Source organism: Marmota flaviventris, chromosome 9 (genome assembly GCF_047511675.1).
Source record: "Marmota flaviventris isolate mMarFla1 chromosome 9, mMarFla1.hap1, whole genome shotgun sequence".
NCBI lineage: Eukaryota > Metazoa > Chordata > Mammalia > Rodentia > Sciuridae > Marmota > Marmota flaviventris.
The window spans coordinates 5,022,551-5,045,197 of NC_092506.1; the positions used below are offsets into that span (position 1 = coordinate 5,022,551).

Here is a 22,647-nt window from a genome sequence, read left to right on the forward strand (position 1 = left end):
TTGTCTTTAGGGGGACTTAAAGGCACTTTGCACCCAGGAGCTTTCTCAGCAGGGAAGCCACAGTTTGTCAATTAACACTTCCCTTTCCCCAAAGTGCTCATGCTGACCGCCCCCTGCACCAGGGAGATGAAAGGAATTGTCCCATCAGGCTACGGAGCCACTGATCACAGCCGCTCTGCTGCCACCCATCCTGCTGGCTTCTACCATCTCCAAGGATGTGGGCCCCCTGCCCTGACTAGGTACTATGCCAGGGAAGCATTTTGTCAAAAGAGATGTCCAGCCTGAGCAGACGGCAGTGGACTCCAAATCAGTGTGCAGGACAAAAAAAATCTACCACACAAGAATCATCTGGACCTCCCCGAGCACCCCTCTGCACCGCTGTGACAATGCCAAGGAGATTTCATTACAATGTCATTAGCTCCTCACTGACAGCTCGATGGGGACAGGGATTGTGGTTCTAAAGCTTTTATAAAATGTGTCTTTGGAAACATGAGCGGGTTATCTGCATGAGAGTGAGGACATCATTCCCGGAACCGGCCCCCCACTGGACAGTTCTGCAGGAAGACTCCTTTTGAAAATGCAAATTGGTTCCATGGCCACTAGTGACACCTCAGGAGACAGGACGTTGGCTTTTGCTCAGTTTCACTAGTGAGAAGCACAAGGTACGTGTGGAAACCCACACCCGGCGCTGTGACAGTGACCCCTCCACTCACCCCCACCTGGGTCAGGACTCCAGCCACTCGCACCAGCCTCTCTCCACCATCGCAAAACCACAGCTGCTTACAACGTTCGTGCCTATGAGCAACCCCAGGCCTTCCTGCGCTGGCCGGGAGTCTTAGAAACGGAGCTGCTGTAGAATCACACGCATGACCTGTTTTGTATATGTCACTGAGGGTCCTGCCCTTCCCCCTTTGCCCATAGCCTGGCCTTTCTGCTGTGCCATCTGCAGTGTGGTGACTTCCAGGAGTGCGGGCAGCATTACAGAACCGACTACACCTTTCCTGTGAAGCAAAGGTACAGCTAGAGTCGCCATCACCAAGCGCCACACAGCACGAGGCCTCCTTGGAGAGGAAGGGCTCCCGGGGCCTGACCTCACGTGCCCACCTCAACAATGGGACACCTCGCTATGCCAGGGTCCCCCACACCCAGGGTCCATCCTGCAACCACAGTCAGAGTCCCAAACACTGACTACCCCAGATCGTCCTCAGCAGCCTCCTCCCACACCCACCTCCATTCAAGAAAGAGGGCACAGCCTGGGCGCTGCCTGGACAGGCTCCTGGGGAAGTGCCCGCCCTGTGCCCCAGGGGCACCTGCCTGTGTCCCATCGTCCTTGGCTCGCTTGATGTTCTGGCGCCCGTCCACCCAGTAGATGAACTTGTCCAGCGGGTCATAGTCGATGGCCTTGACGTTCCTCAGACCGTGCAGGGGCAGGATGAGGTCCGGGCTGCGCTGGTCGTCGGGGATCATGCGGCTGATCGCACATTTCTGGCTGAACAGCAAGAAGGCGGAAGGCGCTGGAGGGCGGCAAAGAGACGCGGCTGGGGGTCAGCACCGCAGGCTGAGGGTGGCGGGTGCACAGCGCTCCCAGGATCACAAAGCCACCCAGCCTCTGCATCCAGCAGACGGCGTGGAGAAGACCAAGCAGACACAGGCGGCTCCCCGAGGTGCGTGATGGGGATTCTACTCTCCAAGTCACGTGTCTCTGTCACTCCAAAGTGTGTGCGCTAGTGGCATACACACTTATTGCACGTCATCAAGCTGGGTGGGGCTCAAAGGTAGAGTGCTTACTTAGCATGCTCGAGGGCCTGGGCTCGGTCCCCAGCACTGCCAAAAAAGGAAACCAAATGTCATCAAAACTAAAGACAAAGCTGGGAATGGTGGTGCACATCTGTAATCCCAGCAGCCCTGGAGGCTGAGACAGGAGGTTCAAAGCCAGCCTCAGCCACAGTGAGGCCCTAAGCAACTCAGTGAGACCCTGTCTCTAAATAAAATACAAAATAGGGCTGGGGATATGGCTCAGTGGGCAAGTACCCCTGAGTTCAATCCCCAGTACCAAAAAAAAAAAAAAAATCTGGAAACAGAAGGAAGGTAATTCAGCGAGTATCAGACTCCCCCACAGGGGTATGCGATGTTGGGATGACCCCGTGGTTTCTCTATGTCTGCATGTGCTCAAGTGAAGTGCCATAAACTGTAGAAAACGGTGACAGCAGGAAGGACACTCCCTGGAGAGTCAGGGAGCAGCAGGTAACTGGACAATGAGGAGCCAGGAGTCAGGCTGGCTCAGGGCCACTCCTGGGGCTGGTGAGGCACGGTCTCCAGCAGCCCAGTTTCCAAGGGAGCCCAGGGTTGGGAAGGACCCGGATGTCCCTGACCTCCTCTCAGTTCACTGCACGAGGCCCCCAAGACACTGCTCTCAGAGGGACCAGAAAACAGGATGGTCTCTCCTTCATGGCCGAGAATTAATGTCCAGAGGGCAGAGACCAGGCTGAGGTTCCGAGGCACCAGCACCTGTGAGAGGCCACAGTCACAGCCACTGTTCAAGGGCTCCTCTGGGTGGCTTGAAATCCAAGTCACGCCCAGGTCGGCAGGGACTCTGAGTCAATGCACCGTCCTGCCCTGCCCCGCCCCTCAAGGTCATGGCCAGAAGGACATGAGAACTACAGGACCAAGGCCCTGGACAGTGCAGCTCTGGGCCCAGGCCCACCGTATACCAGCCTGGGGTCTTGACAAGCTGGACAAGAAGGGGCTTTGTGAATGGTCAGGCGCTGAGCAGAGGCCGAATTACCAACTCCTGCTGCAGGCACCACAGAAGGGTCTGCACCCCTGGGGCTGTGGGAAGGTCTGGGCTCTCGAACCTCACTCTTCTCATCTTCTCATCGTCACTCACGTGAGAACAACAAGGCCCGCCTACACCAGAGGTCAGCAGGGTTAGGCGAGGCCCGGGGACTGTGAAGACAGCCTGTGTGCAGTCAAGCCTGGCTCCGGTTTTCCCGGCTGTGCCGCCTTAGGCGGGTCCCTACACATCTCTGTGCTTTAGGTTCCTTGTCTGAGAAATGGGGAGGGGCCGCTACCTTCCCTGTAGCTCAGGGATGGAATGAGCACTGCACAAAGCCCTGACAGCAGCACAGGCGAGCGCTGTCCAGAGACCTGCACAAACTCAGGGCTCCCTGCGAGGACTCTGCCAGCCCAGCGCGCGGCCCGGTCAGTCGTGACTCACTAAAGCAATAGATCCTTCTCCCAGCCTGCACAGCCAGAACGCACCCCGAAGCTCGTATAGTGCACGGCCTGCACAACCACCCATGTACACCAGGGGAGCCCCCGATGGGAAGCGCCTCTCCCCCAGGCCCAGGGCCAGCTCCGTGTGGGACTGAGGCGCCTGGGAAACAGGTACTTACGGCTGCAGTTGCGGCTGCTGGGGTCCAGAGTGTAGTGCGAGGCACAGCCACAGCGGTGGCCGCCAGGGATGGCGAGGCACAGCTGTCCACACTGGCCGTTGTTGTGCATGCAGTCGTTGAGGCCATCCTGGCGGGAGGAGTGGAACACCAGGATGTCCATCACAAAGTCCAGGTGGCCCTGGATGAGGGTGCGGTTCCGGCCGCTGGTCTTGTCGGCCCTCTCGATGCTGTGCAGGTTCCAGTCCGTCCAGTAGATGTAGTCGCTGTACTGCGTCAGGCCGAAGGGGTGCGGGAGGTCGTCGGCAATCACCACGCGGTCCTGACCTGCGTGCAGACACGGCCCGAGGTCAGCAAGCTAGGGCCAGCGGGGCCCACGTAACTACCTCTGAGCCTTGGAACCTGAGCGGCTCTGGATAAGGACAGACCTAGCTCGCTGAGCGCACGCCCACCCGCAATCCCACCCCAAGGGAAAAACGCAAGAAAGACAGACGCAACGTCCACCCAACACACGAGATGGTCTGCAGCGTGGTGTCTGCACCCCACAAACCACAGGGCGCCGAGATGGCAAGAACGAGGACAATCTCAGTTGTGGGGCTGAGTGAGCACAAGCTGTAGAAAGTTCTAGAACAGCAAACAAGAAAAAAAAAAACCACACACAAAGACAGAAGTCAGGGCAGCAGTTACCCTGAGGAAGGACGGACTGGGAAGAGCACGAGGGAGACCAGTTACCCTGCTCCAGGTGGAAGCCACGCGGATCACGTTTGTGCACACCTGTAAGTATGTGAAAATTCCTCACCCTGACCACTTCGGGTTTCTGTGCTTGACCCCACATAGGTCCACTTCACTAAAAGTTTCAAAATCCACCTTTTAAAAAAACAAGCCCTGCGGTGACCCAGCCTGGGACACCTGCTCCTCTGCTGGTCAGCGGGTGACCTGGGAATCCACATTAACTCCCTGACCTCAGCCTCCCTGTTTGTAAAATGGGTATTTTTAAGGTGTTGGGGATCAAACATGCTTCGCAGGCGCTCTGCCACTGAGCTGCAACCCCGCCCAACAGGAGTGTCCCCATGGGTGCCCACATGACTTAAATGTTACAAACTGTGACACACAGCGAGATTCGTGATGACCATTCTGACACACATTCCATAACACCACTCGGGGAAACTGCCATCCAGCCCTGCCAAGGAGCCCACACCCTCATCTGCAGAGCGTATGAAGACCCCACCTCCAGAGCAAAAGGGACTTCACGGCGTGACCAGAAACGCTGAGACGGGAAGAGGACCCTGGAGCACCGGGGAAGCCCTGGGTCCATGCAACAGCGTCTAGAGGGAAGGTCAGATCCACCGAGCCGGGGAGCCCGAGGGGCGGCCGAGGGCTGGACCGAGTCCCATCTGGAGACATGAAAGTTCAGAGGGAGGACGCGGTGGCGGCCTCATGTGGATGAGAACGTGCACTTAATGCCCCTTAGAGCCAAGATGGTGAGGTTTTGCTGCATGTGTCTATGATAGAGGAAAACTTAGCTTTTGGTCTAAGAGCAGAGAAGGCACATGGGCCCTCGAGAGCGGGGTCTGCTTGCTTCTGTCGGTGCTGGGGTCAAACCAGGCGTCAGGCATGAAGTCTGCTCTGCAAGTCCCCGCAGAGACTGAGCAGGACAGATGCAGCCAGGCCCCGCTGTCCACAGGAGGCTGCAGAGAGGAGGGGGCTGACCGGCCTCCCCGTATCGCCCACCAGCAGGAGGATACAGCGGTCAGGGGCTGAGGACGCTGACACTCACCCACCTAAGCCAGCCGCGGGCCTGGGCCGGGGAACCTAGAGAGCAGGGCTGGGTGGAGCCCAGGGGGCAGCCCGAGGGGCCGGAGAGGCGGAGGGAGCCCCGGGCCGGGCCAGGTGCAGCTCCGCAGCCTTCACCTGTGCAACACGCGAGCGGTGAGAGCGCTTCTCACCTGCCCCCCTTCACATGCAACCGCACCAACAAACACGCTAACAACGCGAGAGCACGCGTGAACGTGCACGTCATGTCCAGTAGTAAAGTGCAGAACGAAAGTTGAACATGGTATGGTTTGGAAGAAAGTTTTACAAATTATTTTTAAAAAGCAAATAAGTGAAACAAATCTTCATATTTTAAGAATAATATCTATCTTAAAGTTATTTTTTAAATATCCAATGCTAGAAGGAGAGTTGACAAACTGAGACCATCAGGTATCACAGGTGAGATTACGGATAACTTTTCTTTATATTTTTCCTTTTTTAAATTTTTCCAGAAATTTGGGAGTTGCTTATCTAATCATTGGGAAAATGACAGTTATTAAACGGCCACCCGACCACCTCCACCACACACGTTCTCGGGCAGCTTCCTGACCCGTCACCTTCACCAGGCACAGGGAGGGCACGGCGAGTGCTGGGGTCAAACCAGGAGGCGCCTTTATCCCTCACGCCACGACTCTGCGAGAAAGGTCTCACTACAAGAAACGTGGCTAAGTCCCCGTAGCAGGCAGGGTGACAGCGCAGACAGCCAGGCGCTCAGCCACCACTGGCCAGGCCTCGTCACTCCCTCTGCTCCCAGCTGTCCCAGGCCTCCTGCACTATTAATCAGGTGCTCCACCAGCGTCCGAGGCACTCAGTGGAGAGTGGGCACGGTGACCACCAGGCACACGCCCACCTCGACCAGCAGGGTCGCCCCTCCGCGGAAACAGACCCCGTGGCAGGCGAGTCACGCTCTCAGTCACCTTGGGCCACTGTGCCGCACTGCGATTGGACACTATCAGACTCCAGGTTTGGGTAAAGACACAAACACGCGGGGCTGTGTGATTCTCCTGGGAATGGGGTGACAGTCTCACAGTCAAGCCTCACCCCCAGGCTCAGACCCCAGGACAGTCAGCACCCACAGGGTGTGCAACTCGCCCCAGCAGACACCAGGACCGTCTGCCTCCAGCCGCCGGCAGAGTGCCTGTGCCTCAGCTTCCTCATCTGTAAGACGGGCACGGCCACCTCACCTGCACATGGTAGTGGCCGTGGTTAGGAAGCAAGCCACATCCTTTGGTCCTCTCTGCAGGGTTCCATGGGACTGGTGACTCAGAAGCCCAGCTCACAGTCTGCCGGTCAGGGCCACTGAAGGCCCCTCTGCCAGTGCTCAAAAGCATCCAGGTGGCCGGCCCACTGCAGCTCGACCCCACGTCTCCTCCTGTCTGTCCCAAAGCTGCAGGTCACCTGGGAACCAGACGTGGCCCTCCAGGCTGCTGCCCTGTCCTTCACTCTCGCTTTGCTTTTCGCCTGGCTTATCACCTGGCGGCTCACACAAACACCTGTCACGGTGTGGAGGCAAGGTGTCCCCCAGAAGCTCCTGTGTCAATGCAGGGGTGCTCGGGGGGTAAAGGGACTGGATGTGAGAGCGTCTGGGGGAACCAGCTGGGTGTCACTGGAAGCGGGGGCGTGGCTGGGGGAGGCAGTCACCGGCACACCCTGGAAGGGTGCATCTTCCTGCCAGGCTTCCTGGCTGCCAAGAGGGAGCAGCACCCCTCCGCCCCGCCCTGGGCTCAGGGCAGTGGGGTCGGCCAGTCAGGGACTGAACCTCTGAAACCAGGGGCCAAAATACCCCTTCCCTCCTTTAAGTAGCTCTTGTCAGGTATCTTGGTCACAGCGATGCAAGGTGACTGGCACAGCAGCCCACCATGAGTGGAGTCCAGAGTCCCTTGTCCTGGGTTCAGATCCTGCCCCTAGAGCTAGCTGACCGGATACCCTTTAAACTTCCCCAGGCTTCATTTCTACCATCTGTGAAAAGGAGGTGCCATCACCCACCCCGTGCCGGGAGCCTGAGAATGGCCCTGCACGTCTCCCAGCTCAGGGCAGGTGCTCAGGGCTGGGCAGAGTCCGAGTGCTGGTCTTGGGGTCAGAGTCCGAGCAATGGCCCTGAGGTCTAAGTGGCTCCCTAGCTCTGTGACCTCTGGCAAGTCATGTACCCGCCCTGTGCCTCAGTTTCCCCATCAATGAAAACCTCTGTCGTGAGGTGGACAGTCCTGGTACATGGCATGGCTGGGACCTGGCACCCACCAGATGCACAGGAAAGAGATGTCCCCAGGGCCTATGGCAACAGACCCATAGCAAGGGCAGCAGGGGCTGGACAGGGACAGCCCCCCAGCAGAGGGTGAGGTAGCTGAGATCTCATGGCTGCTCGGGCCACTGTGGAGGGGCCGAGAGGAGGTCTATGCCCTGCTGCCCTGCCCCGATCCCCCCGAGCCCACCGGCCCTCACCCAGCATGTTGGACGACTCAATCATGTTGGTGTCCAGGTCTGTCCAGTAGAGACGCTGGTCTGCGTAGTCGATGGTGAGGTCGTTGGCCCGGCCCACCTTGTCCACCAGCGTCATGCCATTGGTCCCGTCCATAAAGGCCCGCACAATCCTGGGCTTGCCGCCCCACTCGGTCCAGTAGATGTAGCTGGAAGGCAGTGGCAGGCGGGAAGTGAGTCCACACTCAGCCCATGGTAGATGGCGACAGGGGACCCTACCACCACCATTCCTCAGCTGGGTCCCCCTTCCTGGGAGAAAGCCACATCAAGAACGTGAAAGACACAGGAAGGGGCAAGACCCTGGCCACGCTGCAGCCCTGGCCCCCAACAGGCTCCACAGGGCTCCCTCCCCGAGTCCCCAACACAGCCCACCCGTCAGCCAGCTAACGCCCGTCCACGGCCACAGAAACAGGTGGCAGAAAAAGCAAACATATAACGGGCCCCAAGCTGGGTTCCAGTGGCGGGGTCCAATACTAAGCTGGCCAGAACATGGTGTGAACCAGGATGGATGTAGTGGAGCAGGTGGACAGCCTCTCCTCAGACAGGAGGAGAGGTGCCAGCCCCACCTGCAGAGGGGCGTGGCAGCAGGCCCTCCCCTCCTCTCCAGAGCATTGGGAAAAGCAAGCTCATGCCCCCATCCAGAATTTTGGAAGTTCCAGCTGCCTGCTGGCCAAAATCTGAACTTCTTTCTCTTTATCCCGAACTTCCCTGCCTCCCTGGACACTCTGAGAGGACCCAGGTGAAAGCAGCCGTCGCAGTGCCCAACAGCAGCTTCCGTCACTCCCTTCCCCTCTGGGAATAAACTAGACAACCTCCAAGGGCGCTGCCCGCCCTGGCACCTTCGAGGTGGCCAGTGCAACTCCAGTCGCAGAGTGCCAGGCGGCAGCCAGAACTTCACCCCGCCGGCATGGCCACGAGGGAACGGGACACGCATGAGGGAAGAGAGCAGCCCTTACCCCTTGGTGGGATCCAGGGCCAGAGACCTAGGGTTGTCCAAGTCCCTCCACACGAGGACCTGCCGGAACTGCCCGTCCAGCCGGGCGACTTCAATCCGGTTGGTCCCAGTGTCAGCCCAATAGAGGTTCTTGCCCATCCAGTCGACAGCCATGCCTTCCGGGTAGTCGAGGCCAAACTCGATCACATGCTCCACGGAGCTGCCATTCATGAAGGCTCGGCTGATGGTCTGGGCAGGCGGGACGAAAAAAGCCGCAATTTAAGAACCACGTCTATTTTGGGGGGGGGGCAGGCACCAGGGATTGAACCCAGGGGCACACAACCACTGAGCTACATCCCAGCCCAATTTTGTCTTTTATTAGAGGAAGGGTCTCACTGAGTTCTTTGGGGCCTCCCCATTGCTGAGACTGGCTTTGAACTCCCACTCCTCCTGTCTCAGGTTCCTGAGCTGCTGGGATTAAAGGCAAGTGCCACCACACCCAGCTTTTCCTTTTTCCTTTAGAGACAGGGACTCAGTAATTTGCAAGACTGACCTCAAACTTGCAATTCTCCTGCCTCAGCCTCCCAAGCAGCTCAGCCACAGTACCTGACTTGGGACCAGCATCTCTTTTTTTTTTTTTTAAAGAGAGAGAGAGAATTTTTTTAATATTTATTTTTCAGTTTTCGGCAGACACAACATCTTTGTTGGAATGTGGTGCTGAGGATTGAACCCGGGCCGCACGCATGCCAGGCGAGCGCGCTACTACTTGAGCCACATCCCCAGCCCCACCAGCATCTCTTATAGACACTAACTAGGAGCTACTTGACTGCCTGGAATAAATATTGAACCAAAATCTGAGATCATAATACCAATATTCTAGACTTTCAAAATTATTCATTATGAAATTCAGCAAAATTAAACTTATATGTATATGTACATGTCTTTTTCAAGTAGCCCACCTCAAATGTGTACTGTAGACTTACAGCCACCTGCACACTTTTACCTAGTAATCTTCCTCCCAAAACGTTATCCCAAGGAACTATTAAAACACAAGACAGGGCTGGCGTTGTGGCTCAGAGGTAGAGCACTCGCCTAGCACGTGCGAGGCCCTGGGTTCGATCCTCAGCACCACATAAAATAAATAAGTAAAATAAAGATTCATCAATTTCTAAAAAAAAAAAAATTAAAAAATAAAAAAGGCCTCACCGTGGGACCATTTAGAGCGAGAAAAGGGGCAATAGGAACTTTCATGAGAGAGAAGACCTTGTTATGTCTATGTGTCTGCCTAGAAAGATACTTTAAATGCTTTAAAAAATCACATTAAAGAGCTCCCATCCTTTATTAAGCACCTGTGATAATGCTAAGTAAAAAAGCCAGGACCCCGCTGCAGGCAGCACCGGTTGTGAGTGAGGGGGCCAGTGTGTCACACCTGCTTTGGGGATCGAGAAGGCCTTTCCCTCGAGTGACCCAGGACGCTGACACCTGCCCTGTGAGTGAGGAGTCTGCGTGCAGACGGGGTCGGGTCGGGAGCAGGCAGGGCCGAGGTCGACGTACGCACCCTCGTACACAAACGCGCTCCAGAGCCGGCGTGCCAGGCTCCGGGACACGTTGGTGCCGGCTCCAGCAGGTGCCCTGCGTTTCATTAGCCTGTGGAATGTGAACATCACGGCTCTCTAAAATCAACGACCCCCGCGGCAGGCGGAGGTCGTGGGCAAAAGCCCAGCGGCAAGCTGCAGGCGCGTGTCTGGCACTCAGTACCTTCAGACTGACGTCCGTCCAGTAGATGTGGTTGTTGGACACGTCGAAGTCCAGCGCAGAGGCCTCCTTGACGCCCGCGAGCGGGATGGCCACGTCGTTGTTGTTGGTCTCCAGGGAGATCCTGTGGATGGCGGCTCTGCTGGTGAACACCAGGAAGGCCTCGGGGACAATGCAGGTCCTCATGTCACTCAGGAGCTCCAGGCCGATGGGGCAGCCGCACTTGGTGGCACGGGGCGTGAAGAAGCAGAGGTGGCTGCACCCGCCGTTGCCCTCAGCACATGGGTTGGTTCCTGGAGGGAAGCACAGGCTCTAGACGTCTGTGGCCTGGCACAGAGAGGGACACGCTCCCTGCACGGCTGCGCCAGGCTCGGTTCCCACCACACGCCCCGTGCGGACAGTGGGAGGGGGTGGAGGAAAGCCCTGGACAGTGGCAGTCAGAGTTCTCTCCCACATGGTCACACAGAGGGGAAAAGTAACAACAGGGCCCTGCCCAGGGCAGCACCTGCTTCGACTCACTCCATCAGCCGCAGAACAGGAGGCCTTCCCACCCTGTCCTTCAGCGGAGGAGGCTGAGGCAGAGAGGCTTTGAGGGCAGTGTGCCAGGAAGTCAGGGAGCAGCTCAGTGAGCCCGGTTGAGCCCAGCCAGCAGGGGACACTTGGTTCCACCAGCCAGTGCCGGACCAAGCTGCCCTCCCCAGGCCTTGACCCCTGGCCGGCTACCAGGACAGGCTTGGAGAGTCTCCCAGACAGCGCCCCTGGCTCGCTGACACCCCGGTGAACTCCAAAGCTCAGACTCACCAGGATAGCCAAGGTGCCTCGCCTTCATTAAGCAGACACGTTCATTAAGTGGCCGCTCATGTGCTCTGGGCCAGCCAGTTATGAGCCAGCCTCGCAAGTGCTCTTAAAGTTGGTTTTAATTTTGTGCTAAGTATTGAAGCTAAAAAAAGAACCTCTCCCGCCTGCCTCTGGGGAAGTCACAAGATTCAAGAGAGAGAGGGGAGGGCAAGGCCCAGCTACACAGGCAGCCCCGGGGGCCTTCTGGTCTCCAGGGTTCCAGGTTTTGTTTTTGAACTGTCACCCACTGGCGGGCCCCACCCTCCACAGTGGGTAAGGCCGTTTTTAAAGGTGGCTGGTGAAACTCAACCTGTCCACTGCAGGCCTTTGCCTCAGGACCTCAGGTGTGATAAAGGTTGGTCCCCAGTGAGAAGAAGCATGGCTGCCACCGAGGTCCCGAGGCACCTCCCCACCAGGTCTCTGCCCGCTGTCCTTCTGCCCAGAACCCTGCCTGACTCCTGCCCCCCCCCCCAAGCTCAGTCCCCTCCCTTGTTTGCTTTCTGTCTGTTGGTAGTGCCGGGGGTGGAACCCGGGCCCCACCCAGGCTGGGCAAGTGCTCGGCCACGGAGCCACACCCCAAGGCCCCCTTCCTATTGTAAAGCCAGGCACCCCTCATACCACAGCTGCAGCCTCCCAATGGCAAGCAGGGCTGGCCGGAGGCGCCTGGCACCAGGCTATAGGAGACTCCACTCTGGCACAGGGCTCCCGCTGTTCTCTCACTGGCCCAGCTGATAAAGGTTTCCTGAGTGCAGCTGACACCCAGCCACGGCACAGGCACCAGCCAGGAGCACAGCCTCTGCCCGAGGAGCCTACAGCCCCCACCCCCACCACCTGGACTCTCTTCTCCAAGGTGACTCGCGCACCTGTACTCGAAATCCTTTTGGAAGGAGATAAATCACCCAACAGGGGCCTCCTGACCGAGCTCTCTGCTGGCTCTGGCTTCAGGTAGAGTCAGGCGTCTGTGGTCCAGCCTGGTCACAGTGTCCACGGTCACCATTCAGCCCCACAACAGACCAGGTGAGTTCTAGGCTTGGCCACCATAGCTGTGTGGCCTTGCCATCCTCTCCCCAGTCACCATGACAAGCATCCAGGCTGCTGGGGGTACCAAGGACCTCGGCCCAGGGGTCACACGCTGTGCTTCATGATGTTAGCCCCACTGGCTGCCAACACTCCTGGTCCTTCACCACTCCCCAGCCATCTCCCTGGGAAGACACATCCACACCCTCTGTCCTGAACCAGACGCTTGCTGGTTCGGCTCCCGAGTGGCGTGTCCCCGCCGGGTACTTCCCATCTGGACCTGCTCGTGCCGTCCAGCCCAGCAGAGCAGTGGCTGGGGCCTCCCAGACTCACCAATGACCTTGGCCACGTTCACGGCTTTGAGTCCCATCAGGTCGGGCAGCTGGTCGATGATGACATCGCGGCTGGCCTTGACCTTGTGCACCCGCTCAATGCTGCGCCGCTGCCAGTCGGTCCAGTAGATGAAGTCCCCCAGCAGCGTGAACCCGAAGATGTGTGGGAGCTTGTCTTCCAGGAGGGTCCGCCTCTCGGTCCCGTCCACGTTGATCACCTATGGGACCAGGGGTCAGGGTCTGAGGCCGCACCCCAGGGAGCAGGGCCTGAGCAGCCCAAAGGAGGCAGGTCCAACTCCAGAAGCTACGGCTCCCCTGCCCCTCACCAGGTACCACAGAACACCGGGTGCTATGGCACAGGGGGTGCTGGACAAATGGCGCTTTCATCCCGAAGCCACATCCCTGGCAGGTGGAGCAGCGACAGGGCCAGCTCTGGGCCCCCACAGCCTCCCAGACTTGGTGGATACTGCGCTAGACCAGGCCTCGTCCCCGTCACTGCTGTCAACAGGCAGGGCTGCCTGGATGGCACGGGGTGGACCCAGACCAGGTGGGCTCTGCAGGAAGGAACCCTGGGCTCCGTTAGCAACGCCTGCTGCAGGTGCAATGGGCCCTGGGGCCACCGTCAACACACAGAACTCTGACAGGCTGGGTGACTGCAGGCCTGGGCCAGCCCCCTTGCACTGGGAGCCCACCTCCCCTCACTCGGGACCAGACGAGCAGCAAGGGCCTCTGGGTTCTTGGTCCGGCCTGTGGCCCAGGATGCTTCCTCCCTGTGCACTGAGATGGGGACACTAAGCTTCAAGCACCTGTGATGAAAGCCACAGGGGCCATTGGCCAGTGCGAGACACCTTAAGGAACTGAAGCAACAGATGGGTGGGCAGGATGGGCACTGCGGAGCTGGCAGGACAGGATGGACGAAGCAGAGCGAGCCCGTGTCAGGTGGGCCTCAGCAGGCTGCAGCACGGTCACGCCTCCTGCTCGTGGCAAAGCTAAAGTGACGTTTGCAGGGCAGAAGCACAAGGCAGACTGCAAATGACCCGCAGAAAAGACGGGTTTTCTGCGGCTGGACAGCAAAGACAAAACTGCTGGGCCAATGAGTGACCCTCCAGCCCTGCCCATGGCACTCAGCGTCCTTGGGCAAGTCCTCGCACCCCATGGACCTCGCTCCACATGTAACTGAGTCACCAGCAACAAAGAGGCGTGGCCGGCCCAGCCTGCAGCCATCTACTCCCCAGGGGCTGGGCCAGCTGCCAGGTGCCCAGGTAGGCCTCGCCTGGAGGGCGGAGCTAAGGCTGCACCAGCCCCTGCCCTGAACTCTCCCAGCCGCTCGGGAGCAGGAAAGGGTAGGTGGGGTGGCCTCGGTCTACAGTCTGGGTCCTTGCTTCTGTTTTGCTCCCACAGGAAGGAGAGGCAACCCCAACACCTGTGCAGAGACCAGCTGGGAGGCTGGGGCCAAAACCCACAGCTGAGGAACCCACAAAGGACCTCGGAGGAAGGGGGTGACGGCCAGGCTGGCACTGCTCCCTCACTCCCCATCCTTCCTCCCCACTCTCAAGTTGCCCAAAAAGTGGCAGGAGGCAGAGCTCTCCTGGGGTGGCTCAGGCCACACCCCAGCACCCCAGCCAGGGAGGCGGGGCTCTGGGAGGGCTTCCCTAGGAAACGCCCTGTGATTGGTGGGAAGCTGCACCCACCGCACCCTCTGCACAAGGACACAAGAGGCCCACAGGCCGCTCCAACACACTGGGGAGAGAAAGGACCCCTCCTGCATTTTTTTTTTTCCTGGTGCTGGGGTTGGAACCCAAGCCTCGTGTTAAGCATGTGCCCCACTGGGCCACACCCAGCCCCACCCCCCCTCCCGCTGGCCTTCTGATGACAGTTTTCAGCAGCTCTTGACCAGCTGCAGCACATCTGTACAAACACTCGGATCAGGACTCCCCAGATCCCTCAGCAGGAGGAGGGGAGCCCTCGATCAGGGTCCCCGTGCCCAAGCCAGCAGCCTCTCTCCACCTGGGGCCAGTCCTTCCTGGGAATCCGAACCTCTCACTGAGCAGGACACAGAGAACACGGCGCTGGAGGTGGCGGGTCACGAAGAACTCAGAAATAGCAGCTGCGACTGGACACCTGTGGACGCAGGTGCCAGGAGAGAACCCGGGAGCCAGATTTCCTAGAACAGGTTGGCAAACTTTTTCTGTATAAACAGAAAATATTTCTAGCTTTGAGGCCACAACAGTCACCAGAGCCAAAAGCAACCAGAGGGAACGCACAGACGAACAGCTGTGGCTGAGGGCCAACCAAACTTAGTTCGTGAAAAAACAAAAACAAAGTGTATTTGTGGACACTGAAATTTGAATTTCATGTAAGTTTCACAGGTTATGAGAGATTCTTCCCCCAATCATTAAAAAAAAAATGTCAAAACCACTCTTAGCTCGAGCATGGTTTAAAAACGGGCAGCACACAGGGTCTGGTCTGTGGGGCAGGGTTTCCACCCCCCCCCCCCGGCCTCTCTGGGGCCTGGTTTTTCAGGAAAGGAAATTAGACCCCAGAGGCTCTGAGGGCAATGAGAGGGTCCAGCCAGAGGCCAGCCGGGCTGCGCTGGAGCTCTCTACTTCTGCTCTCGTCCCCAGGCCTCCCTGTGAGGCCGTCACAGAACTGGCAGGACAGCAGGTGCAGGGTGGGAGGAGGCCAGGTGGCTCCCAAGAGCCCAGCCTCCACTGTCTGCAGGCTGGCCCATAAGACGGTGGACACCAGAAAGTCACCAGACATGCCAGTTCCTGATAACGAGTCCTGTTTCTACCAACCTGGCAGTGCGCCCAGCTGTGTGCCCAGGACCAAGCCACTGACAGCACAGGTGAAGGGAGAAGAGTCCTGTTCCCGATGCCATCATGAGCCCACCGCCAGGTGCAGACCCCAGTCACACCCGCCACGGTAACTGTGTTTTACCCAAGGACAAGGACCTTGAGCTCACAGCTCTGTCCTTGGTGCCTGGTGCTCCAATTTCACCCAGGGCTCATGGACTAGACCACATGGCCAACTGGACTCCAGTCACTGTCAACCCGCCCTGTGAGTTTATTATGGACATGTCCCTTGTCACTTTCACCTGCTTAGTAAAGGTCCAGGCAGGACACACAGGTCTGATGAGTGGCAGGTGGGGTCACTGAGGGGGGGCATAGGTCACTCCTGACACAGCAGTGCGCTGTATGTCTGACTGGGGTCAGCACGGAGACCCCAATCCAGCTGGGCCCCGAGGGCTCCCGTGTGCATCAGAAGGGAAAACAGCCCACAGGTGGTGAGGTGCTGGCTGACCTATGGCCAAGAGGGCATGAGCACTGGACAGGTGTGGACAGGTGACATATAGCCTGGAGCCAGGAACCCACCATGTGGCTGTGGGGGTGGGGTGCATGGTCCATGTGGGAGACCACGGCACGTGGCTTAGGGTGACCCAGGTTTCCAGGGGTCTAAGTCTCGAAAAGGGACCTAGATGAAAGGAAGAGCCTGGGGGGCCAGGCTCAGCTGTCACAGGGCTGGCGTCTGCACGACCAGAGGGAAAGAAAGCAGGACCCAAGCGCCAGCCCCTGAGCCACTCAGGAGACAGCGGAACCAGCCATGCTGGCAGATGAAGGCGCCCTGGGCACAGGAAAGGCTTCCAGGTCAGAGGAGCCGCACAGCCGGCCAGGAAGCCCCAAGGGTGGGCAGGCGGGAGCCTGCAGGGTCAGAGGTCCGCACTGGAGGGTGTCCACATGGGCTGAGTGCAGCCAAGGGCACGCCCAGGGGTGGAACGTCCAATCCCAGGGGACCTAGACAGAGTCGGGCAGAGGGGCAAGAAGGATTCCTGGGCAAACCAGCGTCATGCTGGATTCCAGGCCCAGGAGGCTGGAAAACCTGAGAGCAGGGGCAGCAGGGGGCAGAGGGAGGTGGGGGGGCAAGGGCGGCGGGGGCAGAGGGCAACAGGGGCAGAGGGCAGTGGGGGGCAGAGGGAGGCGCGGGCCGGGGAGGCGGAGGCAGACCAGCCCACGTGAGGCAGGTCCCCAAACACAAAACCTGCTTGTGTCAGGACTGGCCTGGATGCAGCCCAGCATGTGGGGGGGGCCCAGGACCACCACCCACAGTGAGGCAATGAGGGTGACTGCAGCGTCACTGTGACGGCAACTGGCTGGTCACCGGGAAGACAATGCTCCATATGTTATCGGGCTGCTGGGGGCTGGTCTCCAGCCTGATGTCCAGGACAGCTGTCACTGGGAGGCCAGCAGGAGACGCCACCTGGAGGAGCCTCTTGAGCCACGGAGCCCTCTGCTCAGAGTCCGAGGTGTGTGCCACTCAGGCCAATCAGAAGAACGCTGTCTGTCAGCTCGAGCATGCCACACCTGCGTTCTCCTCCCAGCTCATCAGGGGACGAGCCACAGCTGCCCACAGAGCCCTCCCCATGTGGGGACAGGTAACCTGGCTGCCTCTTTAAAGGGACATGTAGCGTGTGCGGAGCCCCTCAGTCCAGTGCTGAGCCAGGCCGCAGAGCCGCACTGGAGGAGACCTTCCTCCCCTCAAAGGAGAGCCGCACGATCCACCCACGCCTGCTCGGTGTCTGGGCACCCGGCTTGGTACCTCCTGCCCTCACCTCCCAGAATGTCGCCGTGGTTCAAAGCACGTCCTGCTCCTTCCTGACCCAGTTGGCACCTTTCCTCTCCATCTCTCCCACTTCTATTCCCCCAGGAAGGTCAACGTGGCTCCCCGAACCTCAGCTGCTCCCCAGGGGGCAGCCAAGACCCCCAGCATGAGCCAGTGTGCCTGAGCTGGGAGCCTAATGGGACAGTCCACCTCAGAGGCACCAAGGGCAGCTGGACGGGCCAGGGGCAGTGTCACGACAGCCTTGGGCTAGAAGACCTGAGCACCGACAGAAGCAGGGTGGGGCCTCTGCGACGGCGGAAGGGCTCCCAGGGCTCGGTGGCTTGCTCTCTGGGGCCCCAGGAAGGCAGGTCGATCCTGGGGTGGCAGTGGGGCACAGCTACCGAAGAAGCCACATGTCAAAGCCACACACTGCAGGACTGTCATCCCGGGGAATGTCCAGAAAGGCAAATCCGCAGGGACAGGAAAAAGGTAGCAGCTCCCAGGGGCTGAGAGAGTCGGGAACACGGCCAACTGGCACTGGGCCTCCTTTTAGGTGACGAAACCGTTCCACAAGGAGAGAGTGGGGACAGGTGCAGGACACTGACAATTACTAAATGCCATGTTGCTGTGAGAACAGACGCAGTGATGCCTGGGATGGGTCCCGGCGGCGTCTCTGGTCGTCACATCCCTAACCAGCTCCTGTGGACAGGACCAAAGGTGTCCCAGGAAGAAGGTCCTCGCCTTGCCTTCTGCCCACAGGCCCAAGGGATGGGTGTCCTTAAACTCCTGTTAGCAACAAAGATCACGGATGCAAAACGCCACCAGGAAGTATCTCCAGCTGCTGCTCCCTGGGTTTTCGTGGGAAGGGCCACCCAGGCGTCCCAGCCCGAGCTCTTCCCATGGAGAAGTAGGTCTGAAGTCCCGGACCCAGGCACACTCCCGCCCTCCTGCAGGGGCCCCGACGGAGGATGGTGACCCCATGGCCATCTCAACCAAGTGTGAAAACACGCACGAGCACCTTCAGAAGGAATAGGACACAGAGGGAGGGGTGCACCCTGAGGGGGCCACCAACGTCAGTGGCTTGCCTGTGATGGTCGCACAACTGACAGGTCGTGTGCATCAGAAGCACCCGGTGCAGGCTCTGGGGTGGGCACAAAGCAAGCCCCCAAGAGCAGATGATTCTACTTAAATCAAACCACACACAGCTTGCAGAACAGGACCACGGGTGCCGAGAGACACCACGGACCCCGAAAACCAAGACGGGGCTGGGGGAGCAGCCATCAGGAGGGCACTTCCCAGCACCCGCTGGGCCCTGGGTCCCACGCCCAGCACTGCGTGTGCACAGACACACACACACCACACACATACACACACACACACACGTATGTAAAAATAAAAAGTTTAAGACCCCACTTGGGAGTAAATCACCAACTCTGGACAGCATGGCCTCTGGCCTCAACTACATCATCAATCACATCTGAAGCTGCACAGTGGACAGGTGAGGTTATAACTAACTTTGTGTTTTGAAAAAGTTAAGGGGTCAAAGTAGCAGAGAGGCCCTTCCCCACCCAAGGCCGCATTCACCATCACCACGCAACGCTGTTAACAGCGCCCGGCCGCCGGGTGTCGGAAACATCCCTGGCACGATCCTTCCAAGGATCCCAGCCAGGTGGCAGAGCACAGGTGCCCGTCAATGCCCACGACGGAGACACGTGACCCGCCGCAGGGGCAGCCAGCGACAGGCAGACAGCACCTGGCCGCAGGCTTCCAGAAGCGATGCCCTCCCTGTCCATCCCTCTCCCTGAGAACATGACTCACCTCGATCTTGTCCGTCTTGGCATCTCCCCAGTACAGCTTGCCCTCCTGCAGGTCCAGGGCCAGGCCATTGGGCCACCCAAGGGAGGTGTTCACCAGGACACGCCGCTCCCGCCCATCCAGGTGGGCACACTCGATTTTGGGGCTCTCCCCCCAGTCTGTCCAGTACATGAGGCTGGGGGAGAAGCAAGTGCTCAGATGGTATCCGACTCCCTGGGCTCTGCCATGTTCCCAGCTCCAAGTACCATCGCCCCCCATCCCACCCCATCCACGGGAGAGCTAGGCCCATGGTGAGCCACAGGCCCGGCGGGCAGACCCTGGCCACCACCAGGCCACGGAGCCCCAGGGGTGGCTTCATGGCACAGGCCCTGGGACTCAGGCTGCGGGCTCATCTGCCATCACCCAGGTCAGCTGATGGGGCCAGGGGCAGCGTCATGACAGCCCCTGGGCTAGAGGAACTGACAGGAAGGGACAGAGCGGAGCCTTCTGCCAACAGCAGAGGGCCTCTCAGGGCTCAGGACAGGTGGCTTGTTCTCTGTGGCCCCAGGAGGGCGTGGAGCCTGGCGTGGCAGCTGGGGCCCGGTTCTCAGTGCAAGGAAAACCGGCTGAGCCGTGCCCCAGCCCCAGCCGCTCCGCTGCGCCATTGGCCATGGCGCCTCCCCGCCCAGCACCTCACACCTGGCTTTAGACCATGCCCTGGCACCCTCTGCTCAAAGGCACAGGCTGTGGGGCACCCTCACCCCATTCCAGAGGAGCCCACTGAGGCCCATGGACTTGTTCCGTCCTCCTGCTGCGCCGGGCACTGGAGGACATGGCCCACACCCCCGCTGAGGAGAGGCAGCAGCCCCCACCCCCCCCCCGGGGCACACGGTGCCTCCCCCCTCAGAGCCTGCCCCTTCTGGGTCGGGAGCCCCCAGGGACGCCCTGGACCTCCACCCTCTGGCCGCTGGAGTCTGAGGGGCCCTCACGGCTGACAAGCTCTCCACCCGCACAGAACCCTGAAACGGACAGCTGGAGCCAGAGCGCCGGGCCAGTCTATGTGCCGTGTGACCTTGGGTGTGTCCCTCCATCTCTGTGGGCTCCAGAGCCCTCCACTCTCCACTCATACCCCCTGGACAGGGGGAGGGTGAAAGCTACTGGAGAAGAAGCATTAGAAGAGGCAGCCATCCATGTCACTATGTCACCCTCCAGTCACTCTGCTGGGGACTCCACTCTACAGGGAACTGACTCAGGAGCACAGGCCCGTGGGCCCTCCAGCACCTCCACAGGGACCACCAGGGCCTGCGTCGGCGGCTCGCGAGGTCTGGCCGAGGACGGGCAGTAGCGGGAGTGCCTGGGTCTAGTTTGAGAACCGAGTCCCCGGGCAGACGGCTCCCGTCAGCCCCTGGGCGGCCGCCCTCTGCCCACTCCAGCCCCGCTCCAGGGCCGGGATGCCAGGGAGGCTGGGAGCCCGAGTGTGCAGCCCCCACCCGCCTTACCCCATCACGGGGTGCAGCACAATGGCCCGCGGCTCGTCCAGGTCCTCAGACACCAGGATCTTGCGGGAGGTGCCGTTGAGACGTGTCACCTCGATGCGGTCGGTGCCCGTGTCTGTCCAATAGAGGTTGCGGGCCACCCAGTCCACTGCGATGCCGTCAGGGTCGTTGATCTCGGTGCTGACCAGTGTCTGCGCCCCAGACCCGTCCAGGTAGGCCCGGCGGATGGCCCGCACCTCGTCGTCTGTCCAGTAGACGTGGCCCTCTAGTGGGTCATAGTCGATGGCGATGGCATGCCGGATGTCGTCCACCTGCAGCACGATGTCCGTGAAGTCCGGAGTGTCCAGAGAGATCCTCCGCAGGTCCGTGCGCCGGGCCAGCAGCAGCACCTCCTCGGCCCCTGTGGAGACATGGGTGGTGGGGTCAGCAGGTGTGAGAGGCTGGGCCCGACTGGACAAGCAGGCGAGGGTCTCAGCCAGGTCCCCAGACTTTCCCTTGGCGAGCAGGCGCCAAGCTCTTCCTGTGGTCACAAGTAGGTACTCAAAGAGCTCTGGGAGTTTGGCACTGTTTGTTTCCCTTTTCTTAGAAGAGAAAACTGAGGCACAGAGACACTAAACAACAGGTGAAAGCCACACAGCCAGGCCATCTGGCTTCAGTGTGTGACAGCCGACCTCCCTACTGACCCTCACACACTCCCGAGTGCTGAGGCACAGCAAACCCAGGGGACCCAAGGCCCAGAGACCCGAAGGGCACCTTCAGGTGTGCCAAGCACTAGCACAGAGCTTAGCTGCCATTGGGCATCCCAGATGACCGAGGCAGGAGAGAAACGTCTCTGGGGTCACGAGTATTCTGACCCGAGCCATGGCTACACCGGGGGCTCCAGGTCCTGGGACCCAGCAAGGCCACCGTGGGCTGTCAAAACAGTGACAACCCCAGGAAATGGGACCTGGTTTCTCTCCACACACTTCCAATATATCTGAAGACACTGTGAAGTCCACCCCAGAGTCACCTGGGCCTCCCGTACCCTAGGGCGGAGCCTGGGGGGCCAGACAGCTTTGTGGGCGGCTGGGGTTCAGAGTGATGCTCCCCACCTGTTCACCTGGCCCTGTGCTCTGGCTGAGGGCCACCTCTGCTCTGGGCACCTGGGGCAGCCCGAGTCCCGGGCCTTCAGACAGGGAGCGGGGGGCAAGCAGAGAGACCCCATGAGGGACGTCCCAAGTCTCTCTGGCCCAGTCACTGGCAAATTCAGGCCCCAGCAACTCAGGATACCCTTGGGACCCACATCCCCACTCACTTGGGCTCAGATCCACAGCTCAGTTTGGGGGTCCGGGGCTACAAGAGCCTCTTCTGAAACCGCAGCCTGCCCGCTGCAGGCTCCCAACCGGGCCTGAGCCGACAACCACACCTGAAGATGCAGCTCACGCGGACACACGCAGGGCTGGTCCGTTCCGAGCGTGTCCAGGGTCTTCCCTGCTGGCACGGATCAGAGTTTCCAGCACAGTAGGCACATGGAGCCTCTTGGACCCCAGACACGCCCCTGGCCCTAACAGCAAGGGCTCCAGAGCTGCTGGGGAAGGACGTGCCCCCCCCCCACAGACTGGGCCAGTGTCCACTCATTTGTTCCTGCCCTTTCTGGTCTCAAAGACCCGTAGAACCAAGAATGGGACCCAGGCCATTTCCAGTGTTCCGGGGCCACCTTCCTGCAGACAGCAGCTCAGGGGTGAGAGAAGACCAGGGCCTCCCTCCCACCCTGGCCCCAAGGCCAACTGCCCCTTCTGTGGTGCCTGGCCAAGCTGTGGCCTTCAAACAACAGAGAGTGCTCTGCGCCCAGTGCCGGCTTCCCGACCGGGAAGGATCTGAAGAGGGGTTCCTGGGCTGGAGCCCCCTGGAGGTCATAGTGCAATCCCTCCACTAGAGGGCGCCCAAGAGACAGCAGCAGCTTCCTGAGCCCCGGCTGGGGAAACTGAGGCAGGCGGGTGGGCCAAGTGAGGCACAGCAGGAAGCACCCTTCTTGCTGGCTGCCTGGGAGGCTCAGTCATCCCACCAGCATCTGTGTGAGTGGCTCCTTCAGGCCAGACCCCAGACCAGCTTGAGGGGTTTGGAGGGGGCAAACCAGACCCAGGATCCACCCCGCGACACCCCCAGGGTCACAGGACAGAGACCATCAAAGGACACATGGCCACAAACTGTGGCTGGTGCCCTGA

General features: G+C 59.8%; 1 protein-coding gene across 3 annotated transcripts in view; it reads right to left on the bottom strand.

Annotated features, from left to right (window-relative positions):
• Lrp5 (LDL receptor related protein 5) overlaps positions 1–22,647 on the bottom strand; it is a 97,722-nt gene that overhangs the window by 23,512 nt on the left and 51,563 nt on the right. For 2 of the 3 annotated variants that reach the window (XM_027944051.2, XM_071615991.1), the window contains 8 exons: positions 20,447–20,843; positions 18,972–19,143; positions 12,556–12,772; positions 10,372–10,661; positions 8,636–8,862; positions 7,644–7,828; positions 3,396–3,719; positions 1,315–1,514 (listed from right to left, as the gene is read on the bottom strand). In XM_027944051.2, coding sequence (XP_027799852.2) covers positions 1,315–1,514; positions 3,396–3,719; positions 7,644–7,828; positions 8,636–8,862; positions 10,372–10,661; positions 12,556–12,772; positions 18,972–19,143; positions 20,447–20,843 — 2,012 coding nt within the window. Of the gene's footprint in view, positions 1–1,314; positions 1,515–3,395; positions 3,720–7,643; positions 7,829–8,635; positions 8,863–10,371; positions 10,662–11,169; positions 11,260–12,555; positions 12,773–18,971; positions 19,144–20,446; positions 20,844–22,647 lie in introns of those variants that run through there. The other variant, XM_027944052.3, reaches the window with a different exon arrangement.